The sequence below is a fragment of the Stomoxys calcitrans genome, chromosome 5 (assembly GCF_963082655.1).
Source record: "Stomoxys calcitrans chromosome 5, idStoCalc2.1, whole genome shotgun sequence".
Classification (NCBI taxonomy): Eukaryota; Metazoa; Arthropoda; class Insecta; order Diptera; family Muscidae; genus Stomoxys; species Stomoxys calcitrans.
Genome location: NC_081556.1, coordinates 27,643,026 through 27,667,898, shown reverse-complemented (window position 1 = coordinate 27,667,898; position 24,873 = coordinate 27,643,026). Strand labels below are relative to the sequence as shown.

Below are 24,873 nucleotides of genomic sequence, written 5' to 3'. Positions count from 1 at the left end.
AAGAAAAATCCAAAACTATAACCAAAAAGGTTTAATTTAACAAATTCAAAATTTTCTTGTTCTTCGTTCCCTTTTTAAGACTGGGTCGTTACATCAGGAAGAACACCAATGGGCTCCCAGTGTAGATTGTGGCCTATCACGTTACCAACTCTGTGATCTAAACTGATATAAAGCCCCGTTTACACTGCTCTTTAAGTCCGCATTTAATGGCTCGATCATCTGTTTTCCCTTAATAAAATCAGCTGACGAGAGCCTTAAAACCGGATTAATTGAGCAATATAAACGGGTTTTAAGTAAATACAAGAGACAGAGTTGGGAGTTTCCAAGTAGTTAATGGGAAATTTAAGGATGAAGAAGTTAGTCGGCTATTTGTTAGTGGGAGATTGTTTTGGTTCTCAAATAGGTTGAAGAATTATAGTAAACTGTAGGTTAACCCTTCCCACCTACTGATTTGTTTATTTTCTCCAGGATTACGTTTATATTGGTTCAACGTCATCAGATGGAATGTTGTGTATTTAACTTCGTCTTGTATGGGAATCGGCGAGGAATTCTTCCTGGTATATTAATATCGAGAGGTATTGGTGATGTTTCAAATTTTTTATCAGTGTTTATATGGTCGCCATAGTAACTTTTATTGATGCAATTAACTCTGCTGAAGGGTCCATTGCCTCAGCAATATTTTATTTTTTTTTTTCAATTATAAATGCAATTACAAGTAAACAAACTATGCTCTCGCTGGAGGATTCACTGAATAAGGTTAAGCCAAGCGATCAGCCGACATACAACTTTTTTTAATTTTTGGCAGCACTTGACATTGAGGATGTCAACTTGTTTTCTTTTAACATCCATTCTTTGTTTTCTACTACTTAATGACAATCGGCAGATTTGACATTCTTAATTATGTTCATATGGCCTATCCACATTATGTTCTCGCAAGTGACCTAACCTTCTATTGGTAAACTCTGCTCTCGCTATTTGAATTTGATCAATGACTGTTAATCTATTTAACATAATGATATTGTTGGCGTCGTACTTTATAATCTTATCAATATTTTACCAAAATTGTTTATGTTCAAATATAGAAGGCGAGAAATCTTCTATTGCGTTATCACAAATTGATATCCAACCTATAGATTTGCAACATACTAACTTTGAAGGGAAGTTCTCAAAGCAGTCGATGCCAATCAGTAGTAAGCAGAGCGTATCAGCTGCGTTTAGTTTAGAAGTTATTAACGGACTATTAAAAAATCATGGTTCGTCCATTGCCGCCATGCCTACAGAAAATTGCCATTGAAGAACTGAATGAAGATCCAGCTAGAGTAGACGATGATATTCAGGCTTTGAAAACATGGATTAACCAACAACCTCACCTTAGAGCTCGAACAGATGACCAGTTTCTGTTGTCATTTTTGCGTGGCTGTAAATACAGTTTGGAAAAGGCCAAATCCAAAATTGACAAATACTACATGCTGAGATCTAAATTCCCGGAATTATTCTCATTGAGAGATGTCGATAGTCCGAACATTTTAGAAATTATTAAATTGGGGTAAACTGCCGGCGGCATAAAATTTGAAAAGATGGATATTCTTATGTAGTTTAATGTTTCCCCTAGAGTTGGTTTGGTTTTGCCAACACCTTTGAATGAAACTGGACCACGCATTTTGCTAATTAGAAATGGCTGTTATGATCCCAACAAATGTAACTTTGCTGACATCATGCGTGTGGCGCAAGCTTGCAATGAAATTCTTATGTGGGAAGATGATTACGCTATAGTTAATGGCTTCATTCATATAATGGATTTGAAAGATTGGACCAAGCAGCATTTCTTTCAAGTGTCACCTAGTTTAATGAAAAAGATGGCTGTGTACTCAGAAGAAGCAATGCCGCTGAGGCCTAAATCTTCTCACTGCATTAACGCCCCCTCAATATTTGAATCGTTGTTCAATATGATGAAACCCATGATGTCTGAGAAACAAGTCAATAGGGTAGGTTGTTTAGTTTAACTCTGAATGTATAACTTGGCAACATTTTGAAAACTCTTTTAGATGATTATCTATGGCTCTAATCTTGAGAAGATGTATTCCAAAATTCCTCAGAAATATTTACCCAAAGAGTATGGAGGAGAAAATGGTTCCATACCGGACATTATAGCCCATTGGGAGAAGAAGTATCTTGAATATCGAGAATATTTCTTGGACGATGCCAAGTTTGGCACCGATGAACATTTAAGACCGGGAAAACCCATTGATTTCGAAAATCTCTTTGGCATGGAAGGTTCATTCCGAAAACTTAATGTTGATTAGAATTGTAACCATTATGGGAGTTGTTGCTGTAGTGATAAAACATTTAAAATATGCTTAATCTTATCAATAATTGATAATATATTTGTTTTTATTTTACCATCATGACTATAAATGTTTCTTTATTTATTTATACTTTTATCTTTGGTATGATATTTATTCGCTTTTTATACCCTCCACCATAGGGTGGGGGTATACTAATTTCGTCATTCTGTTTGTAACACCTCGAAATAAACGTCTGAGACCCCATAAAGTATATATGTTATTGATCGTCATGTCCGTCCGTCCGTCTGTCTGTCGAAAGCACACTAACTTTCGAAGGAATAAAGCAAGGTCGAAGGAGTAAAGTAGATCGGTTGGGATTGTAAATGGGCCAAATAAGTCCAAGTTTTGATAAAGGTGCCATATAAACCAATCTTGGGACTTGACTTCTCGAACGTATAGAGGGCGCAATTCTCGTCCGATTTGACCGAAATTTTGAACGTTGTATTTTGGTATCACTTCCAATAACTGCGCTAAGTATAGTTCAAATCATTTTATAATCTGGTATAGCTGTCATATAAACTGATCTTGGATCTTGACTTCTTGGGCCAATAGAGCACTCAATTCTCATCGGATTTGGCTGAAATTTTGCATGAGGTGTTTTGTAATGACTTACAATAACTGTGCTAAGTATGGCGCAATCGGTATGGTAAATCGGTAAGTATGGCTGCCATATAACCGATCTGGGATCTTGACTTCTTGAGCCTCTAGAGGGCGCAATTATCATCCGATTTGGCAGAAATTTTGTACAACGGCTTCCCTCATGACCTTTAACATACGTGTCCCATATAAACTTAACACGCTTGTTTTTTATCTTACAGGGTCCATTTTGCAAGTTTTATCGGTAGAGATATAGCTAAATGTTCACAAATTTATAAAATAATTGCAAATCGATTGGTTAAGCAGCCAGAATGTAAGCCGGAGGCGACACGCTGCACGTAAATCAATCTGAAGAAAGCCTATTGGAACGGCTTCACAGAGTACACGAATTATCGCTTCGGTGAGCTGCCTCCTCTCTCAGAGATTTGCTGCTCCGATCCTACTGACCTCAAGATCAGGGAGTTGAATTTGGAAATCAATAGGAAGGACAAGGAACATAAGCGGACCATATGACTAGTAATTCATATATTCATTGCCGATACCGGCAAGCTGTTTATTGAGTTAACTATAATACACACATACAACCAAACTTCGCGAGAAAAAATTGTACTCAGCTGTTTACGTCACACTACCTGATAATTATGTCAAGGTCATTAGCACAACAACAAAACTCTACCCATGACATAGTTACTATGTAGTGTACCGTAAACAGCGGTAACTTTTGTATTTTCATGTAACGGCTGCTTTTCAAAAAACAGCTGACCTTTACAAAACATCTGTTCAAAGTTGCAAATTTCTGCTGGCAAAAAAGTCTCAGTAGAAATTTGCAGGTTCTCCATTTTCTAACTGTCAAAATTTGCTCTATCTCGCGCTCGAACGCGAACGCGAACGACTTCCAGTAAAAATTTGCGCAAATTTGCACAAATTTTTGAGGTCCCGAACACTCCACAAATCGAGTGGAGTGTTTGCCAATGGGAGTGGGCATAACAATAGATTACAATAACACAATTTAGCTCTATTTCGGCATTTCTTTCACTTTGCAACATGTGGATAACCCAGCACTGACAAATTGTCTTTGCTTTAAATCGTGAATTTGGTACCCTGGCTGAGTCAGCTGTATGTATTTGCTTTCGTTGAGAGAGACCTTAAATGTCTAATCCATCTATTTCTTTAGAAAAATAATAAAATTCTTTTAAATTACAACAAATAGTTTGTTTTTATCTTATTGTTATGTCTAATACTTTGGTATATGTTTAAAATTTTATCTGAATTCTCTTAGACAGTCTTGATAGCTGGGCCACAGAAATGTCAATTGTTGTTACTGGGCAAGTGACATTTCTATGGCCCGGTTTGTGGTTAAGCAAATGTCATTCGACGTATTTTCTTTAATCATTTAAATATTTACCGGCCGGTGAATAGGTGCTTGCCTGCATTGTTCCAATAAATTCTTATCATCTTATATCAGTTCATTTGACCGCTTGAAAAAATGTTGCGCCTATTAAAATCAACAAATCTTGTCAAGAATTCGGGAAGAATTTTGTCAGCTAATTTCCCTAGCTCCACGATTGGGGCCAAGGCAAATTTTGCTGCCATGCCAGAGCCAAAGACGAATCCAGAAATCTTATATACCGGGGTAAGTTAAAAAATTGAAAAATATTAGAATATTGAAATTTGCGCTGCCAAAAGTGGGAACGTGCGGTCGAGCACTCATATTAAAGCGATTGTATAATTCAATGTTTGCTTAAACAGAACAAGCATTTAATGCAAATTTAATTGTTTGCGAAATTTATGAACATTTGTGAACTTACAAACATATTGAAATATGTTTATCGCCACATATGTTGGTTAGTTTTTGTGAGAGTAGCTGTTGTTGTATGTACAAATGTTGTTCACTTTGTTAGACTTCTGCTTTCAGGTTCTGTTCTATGACCTTGACAAGATAGCTTCTTTTTATTCAAAGTGGCGTTCTGCAATTAATTTTGTTTTTGTTTTGTTTATCGTTTTGTTGATATTTATTTGCCTTTGTTTTTGGGGAGAAAGAAATCAAAAAAAAAATAATGATTGTGTTTTCTACAACTATGCCAAATTTGTTCAATGTTTAAGGGATTTACTATGCTCCCTATGAAGCAAAAATAGGCTAAGTGAACGTTATACTCCTGTTTTGATTTGTCATAATAGGGCGGTGGCTTTTACCGTTCTAGCATATAAATGCAAGAAACTGGTTCGCTTTTGATAAGCTAGACATCTGCAACCGGTGTAAAGGGTAACATAGGATAAAGTTTTTCAAGTTTTACAATAGTGTCTATGAGGTTATAAAAAAGGTTTCTGTAATATGATAACTTGTTATACTCGTATTTATAAGAAACTTTTGATGAAACTAAGTAGACTAGCTTGTTCCTTTAATGTTGTTTGTTTGAAAAATATAATAAAAAAGAGTCAGTTTGTTGACAGAAGCTTTACAATTCAGGTGTGGGGTTCCAAAAAAAAAAAAAAATAAATAAAAAAAAAGAAGACTCAAAAAAAAAAAAATATTTTTTTTTAAATATGGATTCACGCCCTACTCGAGAAAGAATTCTTTCAGCTTTGAAAGCTTCAAATGTGGAATTTCCAGAAACAGCGTCAATTGCACAATTGAGAACATTATATGATTCTTTGCAAGTTAACGGTGGTCCATCAAAGCAGACTGAATTGCCTTCTGGAAATGTGGTTTCTTCTGATTCTGCTGGGAATTCATCTGTAACTGTCACTACAATGTCATCCAATACTTTGAATGAAACTCCCGTTATTAATTCCGCAACTGCCGATCCTGAAAATTTGCTTCAGTCATTTCAATGTAATGGTGAGTCCACAAATCAAACTGAATTGGTTCTTGGAACTGCCGCTTGTTTTTCTGCCGCACGGACTTCAACCGATTTAATATCTAGAAATACATTGAGTGTCGCTTTTAATAACAGCGAAATTGGCGTATCCTGTGCAAATCTTCGGCAAACACAGACTTAAGTGCCTCCTTCCGTAATTTCTTCCGTACCTTCCGTCTATAATTCTTCTGCTTCCGTTCCTGTAAATACAGTTCAAAGACAATTTCCTGGTACTTCAGGGACTGCTGCTTCTGTTTCTGCCGCCCGGACTTCATCAGTTATTTCCGATTTAATGAATACAAATACATTGGGTGTCGCTTTTAACAATAGAGCAATTGGCGTGTCCTGTGATGTTCTTCCGCAAACACAAACTTCCGTACCTCCTTCCGTATCTTCTTGTGTTGTTTCTTCCGTACCCTCCGTCAATTATTCCTCAGTTTCCGTTCCTGCAAACTTACATACTTCGAGGACAATTTTCTAGACCTTCTGTTCCATCACAGGTAACAGACCCTTTCATTCGTTCAAGCGTTTTATCCCGTGAAGCTGATGAACTAGAGAGTGAAATTAGAGTTTTGAGATTGAAGCAAGAAATGTTGGCTCTTCGAAACCAAATTGAATCTTTAGAAAACGGTGGAAAAAAAGTTTCTTATAAATACGAGTATAACAAGTTATCATATTACAGTTCAAGGCATTGAATTCTATACAGCGATCTCAGAACTACAACGAATTATACTTTTCCTAACATCATGAACCGGCAAAACGTTACGATGAGGGTGATTATGTTGTTATTATGAATATTGACAATACAGTTGGGAAGAATAAGAAATTTTGTGAAAAATATCGTGGTTCCTACATTATTGAAAAAGTATTAGATAATGATCGCTACGTTGTGAGAGATGTTGACAATTGTCAACTGACACAGATCCCATATAAGGGTATAATTGAAGCAAAGCGACTTCGGAAATGGTTGACACCTAGGTTATAGATTTATGTTATTGGTCACACTTATATAATATACACAATTTTTATATCATGATTGTGGGCAATCATATTGTCAGGTTGGCCGAACTGTAATATGATAACTTGTTATACTCGTATTTATAAGAAACTTTTGATGAAACTAAGTAGACTAGCTTGTTCCTTTAATGTTGTTTGTTTGAAAAATATAATAAAAAGAGTCAGTTTGTTGACAGAAGCTTTACAATTCAGGTGGCCGAACTGTAATATGATAACTTGTTATACTCGTATTTATAAGAAACTTTTGATGAAACTAAGTAGACTAGCTTGTTCCTTTAATGTTGTTTGTTTGAAAAATATAATAAAAAAGAGTCAGTTTGTTGACAGAAGCTTTACAGTTTCCTAACGAATAAAAATTTTTCCATTTAATGCAATGATCTAGAATGCTCTCAAACTTTGGATCCAACCTGTTCAGCAGTGAAAATATGGTAGCTTTTTCTGCTATATCTCGCATACTCTATTAAAAAAATTAAATTGTACCCTCCATCTTGGGATAGGGTCTACTAATTTCGTCATTCCGTTTGTAACATCTCGAAATATTCCTCTTACACCCCATATTCTTGATCGTCATGACATTTTAAGTCAATCTACCCATGTCCGTCCGTCCGTTTGTCTGTGAAAAACAATCTAACATTCGTAGGAGAATAGCGCTAAGCTCTTAAAATTTTGCACAAATATTTCTTATTAATGTAGGTCGTTTCGGAATGTAAATGGGCCAAATCGGACCATGTTTTGATATCTGCCACAGAAACTGATCTTGGGTCTTGATTTCTTGAGCTTCTAGATGACGCAATTCTTATCCGATTGGGCTGAAATTTTGCTCGTGGTGTATTGGTATCACTTCCAATAATTGTGTTAATTATGTTTCCAATCGGTTCATAACCTGATATTGCTGCCATATAAACCGATCTCCCGATTACAGTTCTTGAGCTTCTAGAGAACGCAATTCTTATCCGATTTGGCTGAAATTTTGCACATATGGTTTTGGTACGACTTCTAACAACTGTGCCGAATACGGTCTAAAACAGTGCTTAACCTAATATAGCCGCCGTTTAAACCGACCTCCCGATTAGACTTCTTGAGCTTATAGACGGCGCAATTCTTATCCAATTTGGTTGAAATGTTGCATATAACGTTTTGGTACGTGTTCCATGCATGCTCTAAATCGGTTGATAACCTGATATAGCTGCCATATAAGCGATCTCCCAATTTGACTTTCTGAGCCTCTGCAGAGCGCAATTATTACTCGACTTGCTTTAAATTTTGGAGGTGGTGATTTTCTATGACTTCTAAACAGCCATAACATACGGTCCCTATTTGTAAATAACTTGATACAGCTCATATATATTTGAAAAAGTCATTCAAAGAACTTGACAAATACGATTCATGGTGAAGGGTATATAAGATTCGGCCCGGCCGAACTTAGCAAGTTTTGACTTGTTTTATCTTAAATTAAGAATCAAAGTTCTTGTAGTTATAGCCAGATTTGCATGTGGGGGTAGTGATCCTAGTCAAGATTCTATAGGTGAGCGGGAACGCAATGGCTGTTGGTTATTTAAAGGCGCCAATAATTCGACTTGTCATATCGAACATCATAGGCATTCAGTATTTAAGCAGGAGCCGGTGCCGCCCGGCCTCTTACTGAGACAACTCGATGCAGCTGACCATCCGCGACTGATTTTGTAGCTATTTCGTGAGGGAAATTCCACTATCTGCAATCTGTGGCCAGGTAAAACCCAAAAATGCTTCTACCCCATTTTGCCTTGACTATTATCCCGAGTCGGTCTAAAACCGAGTAGCAAGTTGCACCAATATAATCCGCCGGTACTTTGGCTTATTTCTTTGCCATGCTGGCATATTTTTTATACCCACCACCATAGGATGGGGGTATACTAATCTAGTCATTTCGGTTGTAACACCTCGAAATATTAATCTGCGACCCCATAAAGTATATATATTCTGGATCGTCTCGATATTCTGAGTCGATCTAGCTATGGCTGTCCATCCGTCTGTCGAAATCACGATAGCGGTCGAACGCGTAAAGCTAGCCGATTGAAATTTTGAACAGATAGTTTTTATTGATGTAGGTCATTGGGGATTGAAAACGAGTCATATCGGTTCAAATATACCCCCATATAAATCCATCCCCCGATTTCAATTCTTGAGGTCCTAGGAGCCTAAATTTTCATCCGATTTGGTTGAAAATTGGGAAAAAGACACATGTTATGACTTCCAACAACCATGCAAAGTGTAATCTGAATCGGTCTATAAACAGATATAGCCCCCATATAAACCGATCCCAAGTTTTGACTTCTTGAGACCCTCGAAGTCTCAATTTTTATCCAATTTGGGTGAAATTTGGAACAAAGACTTGTGTTATAACTTCCAACATCCATGTCAAATGCGATCCCAGTTGGTCTATAGACTGATATAACCCCCATATAAACCGATCTCCAGATTTGACTCCTTGAGCTCTTAGAAACAGATATAGCTCCCATATGAACCGATTTCCGGATATGACTTCTTGTGCCTCTAGGAGCCTCAACTATCATACGATTTGGCTGGAATTTGGAACAAAGAGTTATGAGTTATGATTTCCAATATCCATGCGAAGTATGGTCTAAATCGGTCTATAAACTGATATAGCCCCATATAAACCGAACCCCGGGTTTGACTTCTTGAGCTCCTGGAAGCATCAATTTTCATTCACTTCGGCTGAAATTTAAAACAAGTGCTTGCGTTACGACTTCAAGTCTCAATTTTCATCCGATTTGGCTGAAATTTAGAACAGAAATTTGTCTTATGTCTTTCAAAATTCATGCCGAGTATGATTCGAATTGGTCTATAAACAGATATATCCCCCATATAAACCGATCACCGGATTTGACTTCTTGAGTCTTCAGAAACCTTAATTATCATCCGATTTTGCTGGAATTTGGAACAAAGACTTGAGTTGTGACTTCCATATATAAATCGATCAGCGGATTTGACTCATTAAACCCCTAGAAGCATATGGGGGAGATAAAGGGACGGAGAATTTCTTTGTCATTGCTCGGCTTCTCGTCTAACAGATACCCGCACTTAGGTGGGGATACAATACCAGACATGAACCAACTTAGGGGAGTGGTATGGAAAACAAATAAGGATTTTGTAAGTAGCATGGAATTCCTAACCTAAAATTCTTTTTTTTGAGATTACTTTTTAGTCTTAAGAGCGCATCGCCTTCGGTCTCATAGCTGCAGTGGCTGCCTCACATTTAATCTGTATGTCAATGGGTCAGATATCTAGAATAGTCTCCAGTGCCCTAGCCTCCTGCTAGGCTTTCGGGGTATATGCAAGTCATAGGCACGCTGTGAACATAGTTGGCAGGTGAGGCGCCAGATAGTCGGCCTCCTTTTGTGGTAACACCGGAAGTCTTTCATCAGCCCCGGGTGACTTAAATGGTTTGAAGCTCCTCAAGGCTTCCTTGACCATAAATTCCGTTATGATAAACCGTCAATCAATCTCATTATTCAAAGATTCCGGTGTCTCCGTGAGTCCCTTCGTGTCCTGTGGAAAATGCGTTTTCATCAAAAGCCTCAACATGTCCTGTGTTGTTTCTGCTCTCACTACCATGTCATCTACTAACGTTTCAGTTTGGACATGGGTTTTTGATATAAACTTTTCCATCTTGGGGGCGTCACTCGGTTAAGTAAACACGATAATTTTGGAAGTTTACGAATTGCTCAGTTGAGAAATTTTTCTCGTCCGAAAACTCGATGTTCGGAAATTCATTTTCCGTACCTATCACCAGATTACCTTCTTCATCTTAAAAGAGATGTTCAGATTTTATTTGACAGTTGGCTACTAGAGTGCCAAGGGAGTTTTCGGCTTAATCACAATTCAAAAAGAATTATTTATCTATAACGATATAATCCAATTAGGGCTCCCCTTTTAACAAGTTATGTCATCATGACTTCCAATATCAAAATGTCGAAAGTAAAATTGATGGGTTTGAGTTGTGTGTGGGTTCGTGCTTAGTTGTTATTATTATTTTCAGTTACATTTTTATGCTTATCTACAAACGTTCCTTGTATGTATGTATTTCACTATCGCACTTGCATATCATTTGTTTTGAGTGATGTTGAATGTACCCAAGAGTTTATCAATTGGATTAACTTTTTTATTAGTTAACAAAATCGCTGCATACAATAGAGGCACACAAGATTTGGTGAACTTATCACGAGATATGTATATGAGAGTTACTTAAAAATCGCGACCATTTAAGTATACAAATAGAACTAAAATTATCTATCATTAATGATGAGGGAGTCTTACCAAACTACGAAACGTCCACTAATGATGTTTTTCTTTTTTGTTGTTGTAGCCACATTTTCATGTAAAGTTGGTGATCCTCGTCAAACTCCTGTGTGAGCAGGCTCATTCCGGTCTAAAGGACCGATCGCCGCCGAAACAGGGTGGTTATTTAAAGGCGCCAATAATTCGCCTTTTGATATCGAGCATCAGAGGCATTCAGTATTTGTGCAAGAGCCGGTGTCGCCCGGTAGCTCGCAGCTAAGCTTCTCGTGACAGCAATGAACACCACACAGATCGAACCTCAATGTTTCAGCCTGTGTGGTGCTTACAAATATCCCTGCGGGGTTCCTCTTTGTGATCCGCCTGTGTGTCTGGCAATTTCTTTTCTGGTAATCAAAAAAAACTTTATATTCCCATGGTCAACAGTACATAGCTCTCTCCTTTGGGAGATTTGTGAAAGATAGATGATGTGGATGATAGATGACCAGCCTTACCGACAAGCATAACGACTAAAATTATCTTTGTAATAGAAGTTTACTTTTGCCACCTGCAGAATATTTAAGTCTCTTTAGGCGAACGTTACTTAGTGATACGTCAATCCAAGTGTAGATAGATATTAAGTTGTTATAAAATTGGTATATTTGTATCCAAATTACTTTTTTATACCCACCACCATAGGATGGGGGTATACTTATCTAGTCATTTCGTTTATAACACCTCGAAATATTCGTCTGAGACACCATAAAGTCCAAATCGGTCTATTTATCTCCCATAAAAACCGATCTCCCGATTTGACTTCTTGAGCCCTTACAAGCCGCAATTTTTGTCCGATTTGGCTGAAATTTTGCATGTAGTGTTCTTTTACGACTTCCAACAACTGTGCCAAGTGTGATCCAAATCGCTCTATAACCTGATATATCTCCCATATAAACCGATCTCCCGATTTGACTGTTTGAGCCCTTACAAGCCGCAATTTTTGTCCGATTTGGCTGAAATTTTGCCTGCGGTGTTCTGTTACGACTTCCAACAACTGTGCCAAGTAAGATCCATATCGCTCTATAACCTGATATATCTTCCATATAAACCGATCTCCCAATTTTACAGTTTGAGCCCTTACAAGCCACAATTTTTATTCGATTTGCCTGATATTTTGCATGCGGGGTTCTGTTACGACTTCCAACAACTGTGCCAATTACGGCCCAAATCAGTCTAAAACATGATAAAGCTCCCATATAAACAGGTCTCCCGATTTGACTATTTGAGCCTTTACAAGCCAAATTTTTATCCGATTTGTCTGAATTTGTGCATGCGGTGCTCTGTTACGACTTCCAATAACTGTGCCAATTACGGCCCAAGTCAGTCTATAACCTGGTATAGCCCCCATATAAACCGGTTTCTCGATCATCCTTGTTCGATTTCTAGAAGCTTTAATTTTTGCTGGTTTAACAGAAGTTAGGTATGTAGAATAAAATTATTCCCCTCAATTAAATTTATTTTGTATAAATTTTCAGCACAATCCATGGTGGAGGGTTTCCAAGATTCGGTCCGACAGAACTTAATACGCTTTTCCCTTAGTTTGTAGTTCTGAAATATTTGGTACAATAAAAACGGAGGAAAAACAATGATAACACTCACAATTCTGTAAAATGCAAAATATTGTAAGAGACAGATCTTAAAAAAAAATCTTGTCATATCTAGATGTAGGAACTTCAAATCCAACATTTTGGAAAGGGCAAGAAAGGCCACTCTTGCCCTATACACCTGCAAGAGAGCTATTGGCAAAAGTTGGGGTTTAGACCGCGGGTCATGCATTGGGTATGTACTGCAGTTGCCAGACCTATATTGCTATATGGTGTTGTGGTCTGGTGGACGGCGCTTCAAAAGTCCACCTACTGCTCAATACTTAACCGGATCCAAAGGATGGCTTGTTTGTGCATCAAAGCCGCACTGATGACGACACCATCTGATGCACTGAATGTAATGCTACATCTTATGCCTCTGGACATTGTGGCTAGACAAATTGCAGCGACCACTCCCGTGAGGTTAAGGGGTCTTTCTCATTGGTCATGTGGCGGCTATTAACACTGTGTTATCCTTGATACAATACCCGATGTTCTAGGCAGTGTGGATTACACCCTACCTGAGCCGTTTTTTGATAAGAATTACTGTACCACTATTCCTGGTAGAACCGATTGTAACTACGATATCCCTGGTAACAGAAGTTTACCCGACCACTGCAGTGTGTATCATGCGGAGATCCTTGCAATTAAGAAAGTGGTGGAATGGCTACGATATAATGTCATTCCGACGATTGGCATAAATATCTTCTCAGACAGCCAGGCAGTCATTAAATCCCTTGAGTATTTCTGAACACAAAAACTGCCCTCGGCTATCGCAGATTTCTCAACGCAGATTTCTCCCAGGGAATTGTAAAGCGGATGAGCTTGCGAGACTAGGAACTACCCTACACATTCCATGGATACTGGAATCTGTGGGTATGCCTCTAGCGACATTTAAGCTAAGTTTTCAGGACCAGACCCGAAGAACAACGAATGATAGATGGTCACAAAGAGGGGGCTGTGAGCATTCCAAAACTATGTGGCCTAATCTAGACTTGAAGAGGTCTACCGCTTTGCTGTTATTGGCTAGAACAGACGTCTCAGTCATTGTGTCCGTCATGACAGGTCACTGTTTAACGGAAAACATGCTGACAGACTGAAGGTTGCCAGCAACGATTTTTGCAGAATCTGTGAGGGCATCGAAGAAAAAGAGACTATAGAATACCTTCTGTGTGTGTGTACCGCACTAGCAGCTAAAAGGAGTTCCACTTTAGGTTCTCATTTCTTTGAGAACATGTCTGATTTAGCGGATGTGAACATTTGCAAGTTGTTGGGCTTTTTAAAGCGATCTGGATGGTCTAACGGTAGGAACTAGAAGGCATCTTCCTTCTTCTGTTCCTGTGGTATCACAATGTACGAAAACGTCAAAGTGAGTCTGATGGCAGACTGCCACTTAAACCTAACCTAACCTAGATATAGGAATTTTATTTAGATAAAGGCGCTATAAAGGCAGATGTCATAGCTTGAGTCAAAAATTGTTTTTTGATATCCAACAAAAGTTTTAAATTATGAAGTTTTAATTGTTTCTTGATCGCTTTGGCGATTCAGTAGATTGTAATTTACTATCAAAATTATAGTACAAAGGTAACTATTATCATTTGATTATTATACTTTGATCAAAAAGATCAAGAGATAGCAATCATAACACCTAAATGCAGAAAAAAACAAACGAATGAACAAAACAAGTAGTCTAAGTTGTCCACAGTCATATTGATGTTGTAATAGCAACTACTGTATACATACATATGTATGTAAATGAAAAAAAAAAAAAAAAACAACTAGAATATAGATTACTAATCAATAGCATTTATGACTGGAGTAGCAATTATGTTTCATTTTATTTGCCGACAACTTCAATACTCAAGTTTCTTTTATACCCACCTCCATAGGATGGGTGGGTGAAATATTGATCTGTGACCTCGTAAAGTATATATATTCTTGATCGTCTCGACATTCTGAGTCGATCTAGCCGTGTCTGTCTGTCGAAATCACGATAGCGGTCGAACTCGTAAATAGACGCTTCAAATTTTGCGCAGACACTTCTTATTGATATAGGTCGCTATAAATGGGCCATATCGGTTCAGATTTGGATATAGCTCCCATATAAGCCCATTGACTTCTTGAGTCCTAGAAGCTGTAATTTTTGTCCGCTTGGCTGAAATTTTGCACGTAGTGTTCTGTGACGACTTCCAATAACTGTGCCAAGTACGGTCCAAATCGATCTATAACCTTTTATAGCTCCCATATAAACCGATCCGTCGATGATTCTTGTTCGGCCTAGAAGCTTGAATTTTTGCTAGGTTTGGCGGAAATTTGGTATGCCCTTCAATTAAATTTATTTTGTGTTAATTTTTAGCAGAATCTTTGGTGGTGGTTTCCCATGCAGTTTGCATGACTCAAAATAGGATAATTGGGGTTTCACATATTAGGTTAGTTCAGGTCGGTAGAGGATGATGCCAAGACCTTAGTCGTTTAGACATCCATATTGGCCACATTTGGGCCCATTGTGATTCCTCATTTTTTCTCTTATCCTATAGCCGTCCGTAAGCGTACTCTCTGTTGCCACCGGCGTGGAAAGGCAAACGCATTGATGCTGCATAGACACTTGGACACTAGAAGAACTGAAGAGTAACTCAGTTCTTCTAGTGTTCGAAAGAAAAAGAACCCTGTATCCTGTGTTTACCAGGGCTGCGGAGTCGGAGTCGAGCAATTTTCCCTGGAGTCGGAGTCGAAAAAATTACCTCGGCTCCGGAAAAAAATGTTTCCACCAAAAAAAAAATTATATTCAAAGAAAGAAATTCATTAAAATTTAGTCTTTAAAATAAATGTATTTGAAATTTTGTCTGAGGAAATGACAATTTCTTTTCTTCAAGACTCAATAAGAAATCTCTCCTTTGGATGTTGCATTCGCTTGGTCATTAAGCTCGACTTGAAAGACAATGAAACAAAAAAAATTGACTCGCATGACCGGCCGTTAAAAGCCAAACAGATGAAAAAGATGATAGTACACCCAGAGTACGGGGAACTTAGAAAAACAGCTTTCAACGTTGTTGTTTCTAAATGGAAGACGAAAAGCTCGTCTCCAAAACAAAATCCATCAAATGTGTGGTGGTCATGTTCACGTCGGCAGGCGGAGCTTGCCACGTTGACAAGGGAATGAAATGAACGCAAAAGCCATAGAGGGGAGTTGGAGTCTGTTTGAAGAGATATTGCTCAGTGAAAAAGCTTACAGCGAACAGTCTAGTAGTTGTAGTTGAGATTTCACATAGGTTTTGTGCTTATGATCTCAACTATAAGTACTACGAACAACAGGCTGTGAACTGTAGGCCGGTCAGACGGACGGATATATAGGGTTGCCCAAAAAGTAATTGCGGATTTTTTATATAGTCGGCGTTGACAAATTTTTTCACAGCTTGTGACTCTGTAATTGCATTCTTTCTTCTGTCAGTTATCAGATGTTACTTTTAGCTTGCTTTAGAAAAAAAGTGTAAAAAAAGTATATTTGATTAAAGTTCATTCTAAGTTTTATTAAAAATGCATTTACTTTCTTTTAAAAAATCCGCAATTACTTTTTGGGCAACCCAATAGTTCACGATGGTGCCGATGAGATAATGAAACCCAATTATCGAAACGCGCCCACCAGTAGGGTGACATGTGTCCCGCCTTGTCTGAGGAACTGGCAATTTCTTTTCTTCAAGACTCGATTATCAATCTGTCCTTTGAATGTTGCATTCGCTTAGTCATTAATCTCGACTTGAAAGACAATGAAACAAAAAAATTGACTCGCGTGACCGGCCGTTAAAAGCCAAACAGATGAAAAAGATGAAATTTTGTCTTTAAAAAGATTTCATTAAAACTTTTTCTTTAGGAAAATTGTCAATAAATTTTTGTCTTTAAATATTGTCATTGAAATTTTAGATCTAAAAAATTTCTTTAAAATATTACCTTGAAATATTCGTTAAAATTTTGTCTTTAGAACAAAATTTCATTGAAACTATGTCATTAGAAACAATGCCATTGTTTAAAAAAAATCTTTTCAAATTTTTTTTTCAGGAAAAATTTGATTGAAGAAAAAGTTTGGTTAAAATTTTGTCTTTGGAAACATTTTATTGGAATTTAGTCTTTAGAAAAACTTTCCTTGCAATTTTGTCTTTAAGCCTAGTACTGACTTCGACCTTTCGCCCGAACAACTGCCAAAACGCATTATAAAAAATGGTGACGAGGAAAATGCGAACACATTCCGTAAAAGTGGTACTGAGTTCTATAAGCAAACTAGTAGCGACATGTCGCTGCGCCAACACAAATTTCGCTTCAATTAATTGCCAATGTAATAAAATGCTCACGAAATGGGCACCAATCCACTCAGTCTCAATTATGTTGTCTTTGTTGTGTGTAGTTGTTTAACATTTGTTTGTGTTCTGGTCCGTTGGATTTCGCTATAATTTAATAGACATGAAGTCAGTACTAGACTTTAGAAAAAATTTGACCGAAATATTCTGTTTAGAGAAAATTTGATAGACATTTCATTCTTTATAGAAAATTTTAACAACATTTTTTCTTTAGAAAACTCTTCCCTTACCCTAATTTTCAGTCACGCTAGATATCGGAAATGGGTCGTGCGATTTAAGCAAAATGTGTGCTCTTTTATTTGGTATCCAAATTTCGAATGCGGCGCTTGGAGGGGTTGATCCACCCCATAACCGACCAAATAGATATATAAAGACTAGACTACTAGACAATGGACGAAAACGTCTAAACGATTCTGAGTCTGAGTAGAATGCCACTAAAATGTAACCAATCACGGCTCTTTAGGAGTTGAGGCGGCTGCATCTCCCGGATTGTTATTTTAGCCAACTACTCTGGTTTGTGGTGGGAGTTAAAATTCTTCACTTGCAATGGGTGGCAATCGTTCCCCTAGAATCAGACTGATCATTACAATGTTGTTGTTTTAGCCATAATTTCATGGGGAGGTGGTACTCGTCGAGCTCCTGTAGGTGAGCAAGCTCGTTCCGGTCCAAAAGACCGATCGCCGCGCGAACAGTATGGCCATTGGTCGCCTTGTCATATCGAGCATCATAGGCACTCCGTATTTGTGCAAGAGCCGGTGCCACCCGGCCTCTCACTGAGACTCTCCGCTCGATACCGCTGATTGTCCGCAACTTCCGTGTCAGCTATTCCGCATGGATCATTCAACTATCCGCAACCTATGGACGCGCCCGATAGCTCGCAGCTAAGCGTGACAGCAATTAACGCCACACAGATTGGACCTCAACGTTCCAGCCTGTGTGGTGCTCACAGCTATCCCGTGCCAGTCTTTGCGGCGTTGTACAGCGTTGTTCCCAAATCTAAAAATCTTAGAAACAATGCTAGAATTTTTAAACGAATAGAGATAATTAAACACAATCAATGTTAATGTGTTTTCCAATAGGTATGTAAAATATGGGCATTCTGCTGGGTACCCATGGGGTTTGAAAGTTGGTCACCTCGAGCATGTCAAATTTTGAATTGTTCCCCAAACAGTCATTTATGGGGTTGGCGAAGTTCTGTTCGTTGAATGTATCGAAAATCAATCCTTACGAGACCTAAACTCCAAGGGGGGTTTGATATGGTTAAGACACCGGCTGAACTCATAGGAGGGTTTGATATGGTTAAGACACCGGCTTTTGCATTTAAGCAATAGCCTGGAATGCTATTTTCCAAATGCATGCTGTCTTGGAAACTAGCGTGAGAGGAGAAATCATCTGGTCTCAGCACTTTTAGAAGGTTTTTACAGCAACGGCAGTAACGGGTACAATTAATTGCGCCGGTGGATGATCTCTGGTTAAGAGACTAAGTGACTTTCAGAATGCCAACTTCTGCATATCGCATAAGCAAGACAGAAGAGTTTTCATTATAATATCGACATTGGCAAATAATGGATTTTTTGAAACGATTTGCTACGTTCTCACGTTCTTCTTGTTATCTCAAGTGAATTTGGACACCAGATCATCATTCAAACATAACCTAATCTAAGATCTTTAAAAATAGGCTGCGATTCAGTACCACCTTTATCAGTAAATTAAGTGTTAAACATAAGCTTGAAGTGTTTGACCGCAACGGCAATCCCGGCCTTTACTTATCTGCTTCTTAATTCTATTCACGTCCTTGTTTTGTTTTCATGTGTGTAGCTCTTTATCAACAATGAATGGCACAAAAGTAAAACCGGCAAGACTTTTGAAACCATTAATCCCACAACAGAAAAATCGATTGCCGACATCCAATGTGCAGGCAAAGAAGATGTTGACATTGCCGTAAAGGCAGCCAGAAATGCTTTTAAGTGAGTTTAATGTTTTGAAAAGCTTGGTTTTTTTAAATATCTAATTTGAACTTTTTGAAGATTGGGTTCTCCCTGGCGCCGCATGGATGCTTCGCAACGCGGAGTCTTGCTTAATCGTTTGGCCGACCTAATGGAGCGTGACATTGTCTATTTGGCTGTAAGTTTATGTTTTTTTGTAAATATAAAAAACCTGGGCTTAATGATTTTTGGCTTTTTTCATTTTTAGAGTTTGGAAACTTTGGATAATGGCAAGCCCTTTGCCATGTCTTACAATGTCGATTTACCCATGTCCATAAAAAATTTGCGTTATTTCGCTGGTTGGGCTGACAAAAACCATGGCAAAACCATACCCATGGACGGTGATTTCTTTGCTTACACCCGCCATGAACCCGTGGGTGTATGCGCTCAAATCATCCCCTGGAATTTCCCCATTTTAATGATGGCCTGGAAATTGGGCCCAGCTTTGGCTACAGGCAACACTATCGTCCTGAAACCAGCTGAACAAACCAGTTTGACTGCTCTCTATATGGGTCAACTGATTAAGGAGGCTGGTTTCCCGGAGGGTGTTGTTAATATTTTGCCTGGTTTTGGCGACACTGGTGCCGCTTTGGCCAACCACACCGATGTTGATAAGGTTGCTTTCACCGGCTCCACTGAGGTGGGCAAGTTGATACAACAAGCCTCTGGAAATACCAACTTGAAACGTGTTACCCTGGAATTGGGAGGCAAAAGTCCTAATATTGTCTTGGCCGATACCGATATGAGTTATGCTGTGGAAACTTCTCACTTTGGTCTGTTCTTCAATATGGGTCAATGTTGCTGTGCAGGTTCACGCACATTTGTGGAGGACAAAATCTATGATGAATTTGTGGAACGCAGTGCCGAACGGGCCAAGAAGCGTACCGTAGGCAATCCTTTCGATTTGAATGTGGAACAAGGTCCCCAGGTCAATGAGGAGCAAATGCAAAAGATTTTGGGCCTCATTGACACCGGTAGAAAACAAGGTGCTAAGCTGGTGGCAGGTGGTAATCGTCCCCAGGGTTTGCCCGGTTATTTCGTTGAACCCACGGTATTTGCCGATGTCAAGGATGACATGACCATTGCTCGCGAGGAAATTTTCGGCCCTGTACAACAAATTATTCGCTTCAAAAAACTCGATGAAGTTATTGAAAGAGCAAACAATTCCGATTATGGCTTAGCAGCTGCCGTCTTTACCAAGGATATAGATAAGGCCAATTACATAGTACAAGGTTTGAGAGCTGGCACCGTATGGGTGAATACCTACAATGCTTTGTGTGCTCAAGTTCCATTTGGTGGCTATAAGATGTCAGGTCATGGCCGCGAAAATGGTGAATATGCCCTACAAAACTATACCGAAGTTAAAAGTGTTATTGTGAAGATGGCTCAAAAGAATTCATAAATAAATGTATAACGTAATTTGTGTTCGTCTTTTGTATTGTAAATTTATCATTTCGTATTTTGTATATAATCGATAATAAAAAATGTTGCTGAATCGTAAAGATTTGTTTGGAATTTGTTAGGGGTAAACTGAATGGAATAGTTTAGAAGCTTAATCGTTTAAGAAAATGTAAATAATTGTCCTAATCTACACAAGTCATTGGTCTTGGGTTTCATAAGTAAGCCATTAGAATTGCTTTCCCTTTACCAAAGGAAGTAGTATACCCCTACTTCGTCATTCTCGAAATGTTGGTATAGGGCCCTATTAAATATGTATGTACATCCCGGCAGGGGATAGCTGTAAGCACCACTCAGGTTGGAACTTTGAGGTCTGATCTGGGTGGTATTCTTCGTCACGAGAAGCTTTGCTGCGAGTTACAGGGCGCGTCCACAATCAGCGGTATCGAGTGGAGAGTCTCAGTGAGAGGCCGGGCGGCATCGACTCCTGCACAAATACTGAGTGCTTATGATTCTCGATATAACCAATGGCCAACCAGTTCCCGCATCGATCGTTCCTTGGAATGGAACGAGCTTGCTCACCTACAGGAGCTTGAAAATGTGGCTACATGAAAATGTGGCTACAACAATAACAACAACATGTATTTACATCCTTGATGATTCTAAACCGATAACACTGAAATTTTGCATACGATATCGTGTTTTGACATCCAACACCGATATATTTGAAACCCATATTGCCTTAGTTGCAAATTTGCCCATTAACATTCCATTAAGGAAAATGCAAACTTCTCACACATCAATGAGTGCTGCCTGATTCAAGCTCTAACAATGATTAGGGATCTCATATTTATAGTCGGGTCTTAGCGGCGTGCCGTTGTGCGACACCTCTTAGGGGAGAAGTTTTTACATGGCATAGTACCTCACAAATGGCGCCATAACCACTGCCAAAAATTATTTCTGATGTTCTCGCCAACTCAGGCGTTCAGCGTCATAGGCGGACATGCGCTACGGTGGCCGGGCGTCAAAGCAGTATCTACAGCAGCTTCTGCAGCATTTACTCTGAGTTATTCTCATGTGCCGGGCACGGGGTCCATCGCACAGTGCCCAGTTATGACCCCCTCCATAGTGTTCAGGATAGGAATTTTAAACAACTCGGCAATTAAAACGAGGTCATTGAGTTTCAGACGACCGATCTCTTGAACGTCTTTAGGCTTTCGAAATGGCGCTGACCCCTGCCGAAAACCGGCATTTTTTGCGACATAACGATATAAATGGCATCAGAGTAGATTAGGTTTGGGGAACCCCGTCCCCGTCTCCATCTTCGAGCCATCAATAAAGACCGGTGTCTCATCGTCCTTTAAACCAGCATTTGCCACCTAATCAAAATGAAGTCCCTTTATGCTGTCCTCAAATTCTAGACGTTGAGTCCCACCATACATACTGTTCACATGAAACAACCTGAGTTTCGGACGACAGATCCATCTCCAGGACTTTAATATCGCAGATCTCTGCCGGTAAACCACTTGTCCGATATACCGTTATCAAGAGCCCAATCCTGTTCTCGTCTCCATTCTTAGATCCATCAGTAAAGACCGCGGTCTCATCGTCCTCTAAACCAGCATCTCGAATCGTTCTTTTACTCCTTCCCTATATAGCATCTATAATAGAATTGTGTCCCTTCATGTCCTCCTACAGCCTGATCGCAATCTTGGAGGCAAATTCAATAGGTTACATAGTTAACATCGCTTCCAAACCTACCTAGTGGACCCACTTCAATCTCACTGTGCTCAATTTCAAGGCTTTGAGATGGGCTATACTATCCACATAAATACCTCAAAGATAACTCCCAGGACTCAATTGCATCTATCGTAATGGAGCAGTCTCAAAGACGATATACTCGTCCCATAGACTCAGCCACATACCGGTATCTAGTGTATTGGAGACGAACCCCACTGCTGCATCCGTCTTGAAGCCGTCAGTGTTTTTGGATAGGGAATCCTTAAGATCCAATCCTGAAATGATCTCGGTACTAGTTAGTCTGAGACCTTTCTCCACCCACCCTAGCCAGCTTAGGTTAGGCTAGCTTAAAGGACACCGCTTCACTCGTAAACCTCTGGTCCACTGTGTTCGTTCTAAAAAAAAAAAAAAATAGGAGAGAAATGAAAGTCATTAAAAAAGTATGAGCAGAAACTAGGTAAGGTTAGTTTGAAAAGATGGTGCGGATATTAATCTGCCCCATGCCACTATGGACATATTCTTAAGCCAGTAATCGGCTTGTTGTGCGCTCTAAATACAAACAAAAGTAACATCGAAAAAGAAAATCTAAGTTAGGAATTCGGTGCTACTTTCAAAATCTCTAATTGTTTTCCATGCCACTCCCCTAAGTGCGAAAACCGGGCAATGACAAAATACATGCTCCAACGTCTCATCATTTTCCCCGCATGCCCTACACATGCTATCACTTGCCGCACCGATTTTACATAAGTGAGCTCGTAGTGCTATGAGTCCCGTCATAATACCAATAGCTAAACTGACCTCCTTCATATTTCCTTTCAGTAGTAGTCTCGTCTTCTCACGATCTGGATCCCTCCATCCCTCCATAGGATATTCGTCATCCTACCAACTGCTTCGCTGTTCCACAGGGTTCCATGCGCATTCATGAGCAGAAACTTATTTCGACATAGAGACCGAAATAAGTCTCACCCACCCGAGGGCCGCCTTGTCAGTCATTCCAAACCCTTATAGATTTGCAGAATGACGTAGAGGTCGAAAACTGTATAGAGCTCCGTGAAGTGGTTCTTACGCCACACCCATAATCTTACGCCTTCTGCCCGTCATCGCACGGGACTGGTACAGCAGATGTTCAATCATCACCTCCTCATCCGCACAGACCCTGCAGAAATCCTCATTTTCACGAGCCCATCGCCATGTCAATGACCTGACATTGCAGTGGCCGGTCAGAAGTCACACTACCAATCTAAGGACAATTCTCCAGCTCGAGCACAATCGACATCCTCATTCCAGAGAACCTCGGCCACAGAGGCTTGGCAACCCTGCAGCCTACAACGACAGCCCACGCCGAGTCAGCACATTCGCCATAGTAGGAATCCACCATCCCAAACAGGCAACACAGAGGAGGGTTCACCATCTGCATTGCATTCACAGAGTCTTTCTTCGACCCAAACCTGGCCGATTCGTCAGCAGCTTCGTTGCCCGCCACCCCGTTGATTGCCCGGAACCCAGTCCGAGGCGCTCTTTGCATCTCCCGACAAGCCTCCAGCTCAAGTGACCCGCAGCCAGGGCCTTCAGAGCCGCCTGACTGTCCGCATAAGTCGTGACAGTCTAAGAGGGCCGCCGCTGCTGTTTCGAGTACAGAGGATCGCGAAAACCTCTGCGTGAAATAAACTGCACCCATCCAGAAGTTTAAATCACTCCCCAAAAACCAAGGTATTCAAAAACCTCCTGCCCCAATGCCTCCACATAGCTTGGACCCATTCGTGTAGACAAAGGGACTTGATAATAGCCGGACAGCTCCCGTGTAGACAGAGGAGTCCAATAATATCGGGACAGTCTCAGACCAAAGCTCTCTTTGCGGGAAAACAACCTTAAGATTGCCATCGAAGATAGATCCCCTCCGACACATAGTCCGTCGAGTCGCCAATGTCACGTAGTCGTCCCACGCCATCGCCCTTCCGCAGTACAAATGAATGTATGAAATTCCCCTGCCCCTGTGCCCCCACACAGCTTGGACTTATCCGTGTAGACGGAGGGACTCAATTATAGGGGGCGCCCTCAGTCCAAAGCTCCTTCCCCGGGAAGAGAACCACTAGGTAGCCATTGAAGAAAGATCCACACGGCACTTAGTCCGTTGCCAATGTTATGTAGTCGTCCCACGTCAGGTGCCTTCCACAGAACAAACGAATGTCAGTAATCCAAAGAACACCATGCCCCTGACTCCCTCAGCCTGAGGGCAGTCTTCACCTGCAATCCACATTCCCCTCTATGAAACCAACCTCTACTAACTGACCGACCCTTGGGGTAGGCATGCTGGTAGCCGCTTACCAACGATTAGCCAAGAAGATTCCTGATATACGCATCCAACACTTATTCAAGTGTCTTCAAGACGAAAGACGACACACTGATCGGCCTTAAGTCTTTGGGGTGGGAGTGATGCGGTTTCGCCGCCTTGAGAATGAATACGATCCTAACCTCTCGTCACGTAGTCACTACAAAGCACAGCAAAACGCAAGCCCTAAAAATCTCTTCCAGAAGACGACACACTGATCGGCTTTAAGTCTTTGGGCTGGGAGTGATGCGGTTTAGCCGCCTTGAGAATGAAAACGATCCTAACCTCCCGTCAAGCAGTCACTACAAAGCCAAACAAAAACGCAAGCCCTAAAAATCTC

At 39.9% G+C, this 24,873-nt stretch overlaps 2 protein-coding genes across 2 annotated transcripts; both read left to right on the top strand.

Annotated features, from left to right (window-relative positions):
* Nucleotides 1-1,128: 1,128 nt before the first annotated feature.
* Nucleotides 1,129-2,409, top strand: LOC106085615 (alpha-tocopherol transfer protein). Its single transcript, XM_013249929.2, has 3 exons — nucleotides 1,129-1,546; nucleotides 1,613-1,985; nucleotides 2,046-2,409. The coding sequence occupies exons 1-3, from the start codon at nucleotides 1,251-1,253 to the stop codon at nucleotides 2,301-2,303; spliced, it is 927 nt and encodes a 308-aa protein (XP_013105383.2). The 5' UTR covers nucleotides 1,129-1,250; the 3' UTR covers nucleotides 2,304-2,409.
* A 1,869-nt stretch (nucleotides 2,410-4,278) lies between these two features.
* LOC106085604 (aldehyde dehydrogenase, mitochondrial) lies at nucleotides 4,279-20,568 on the top strand. Its single transcript, XM_013249918.2, has 4 exons — nucleotides 4,279-4,575; nucleotides 18,900-19,048; nucleotides 19,109-19,205; nucleotides 19,275-20,568. Exons 1-4 carry the CDS (start codon nucleotides 4,429-4,431, stop codon nucleotides 20,466-20,468), a joined length of 1,587 nt encoding a protein of 528 aa, XP_013105372.2. The 5' UTR covers nucleotides 4,279-4,428; the 3' UTR covers nucleotides 20,469-20,568.
* Nucleotides 20,569-24,873: the final 4,305 nt, after the last annotated feature.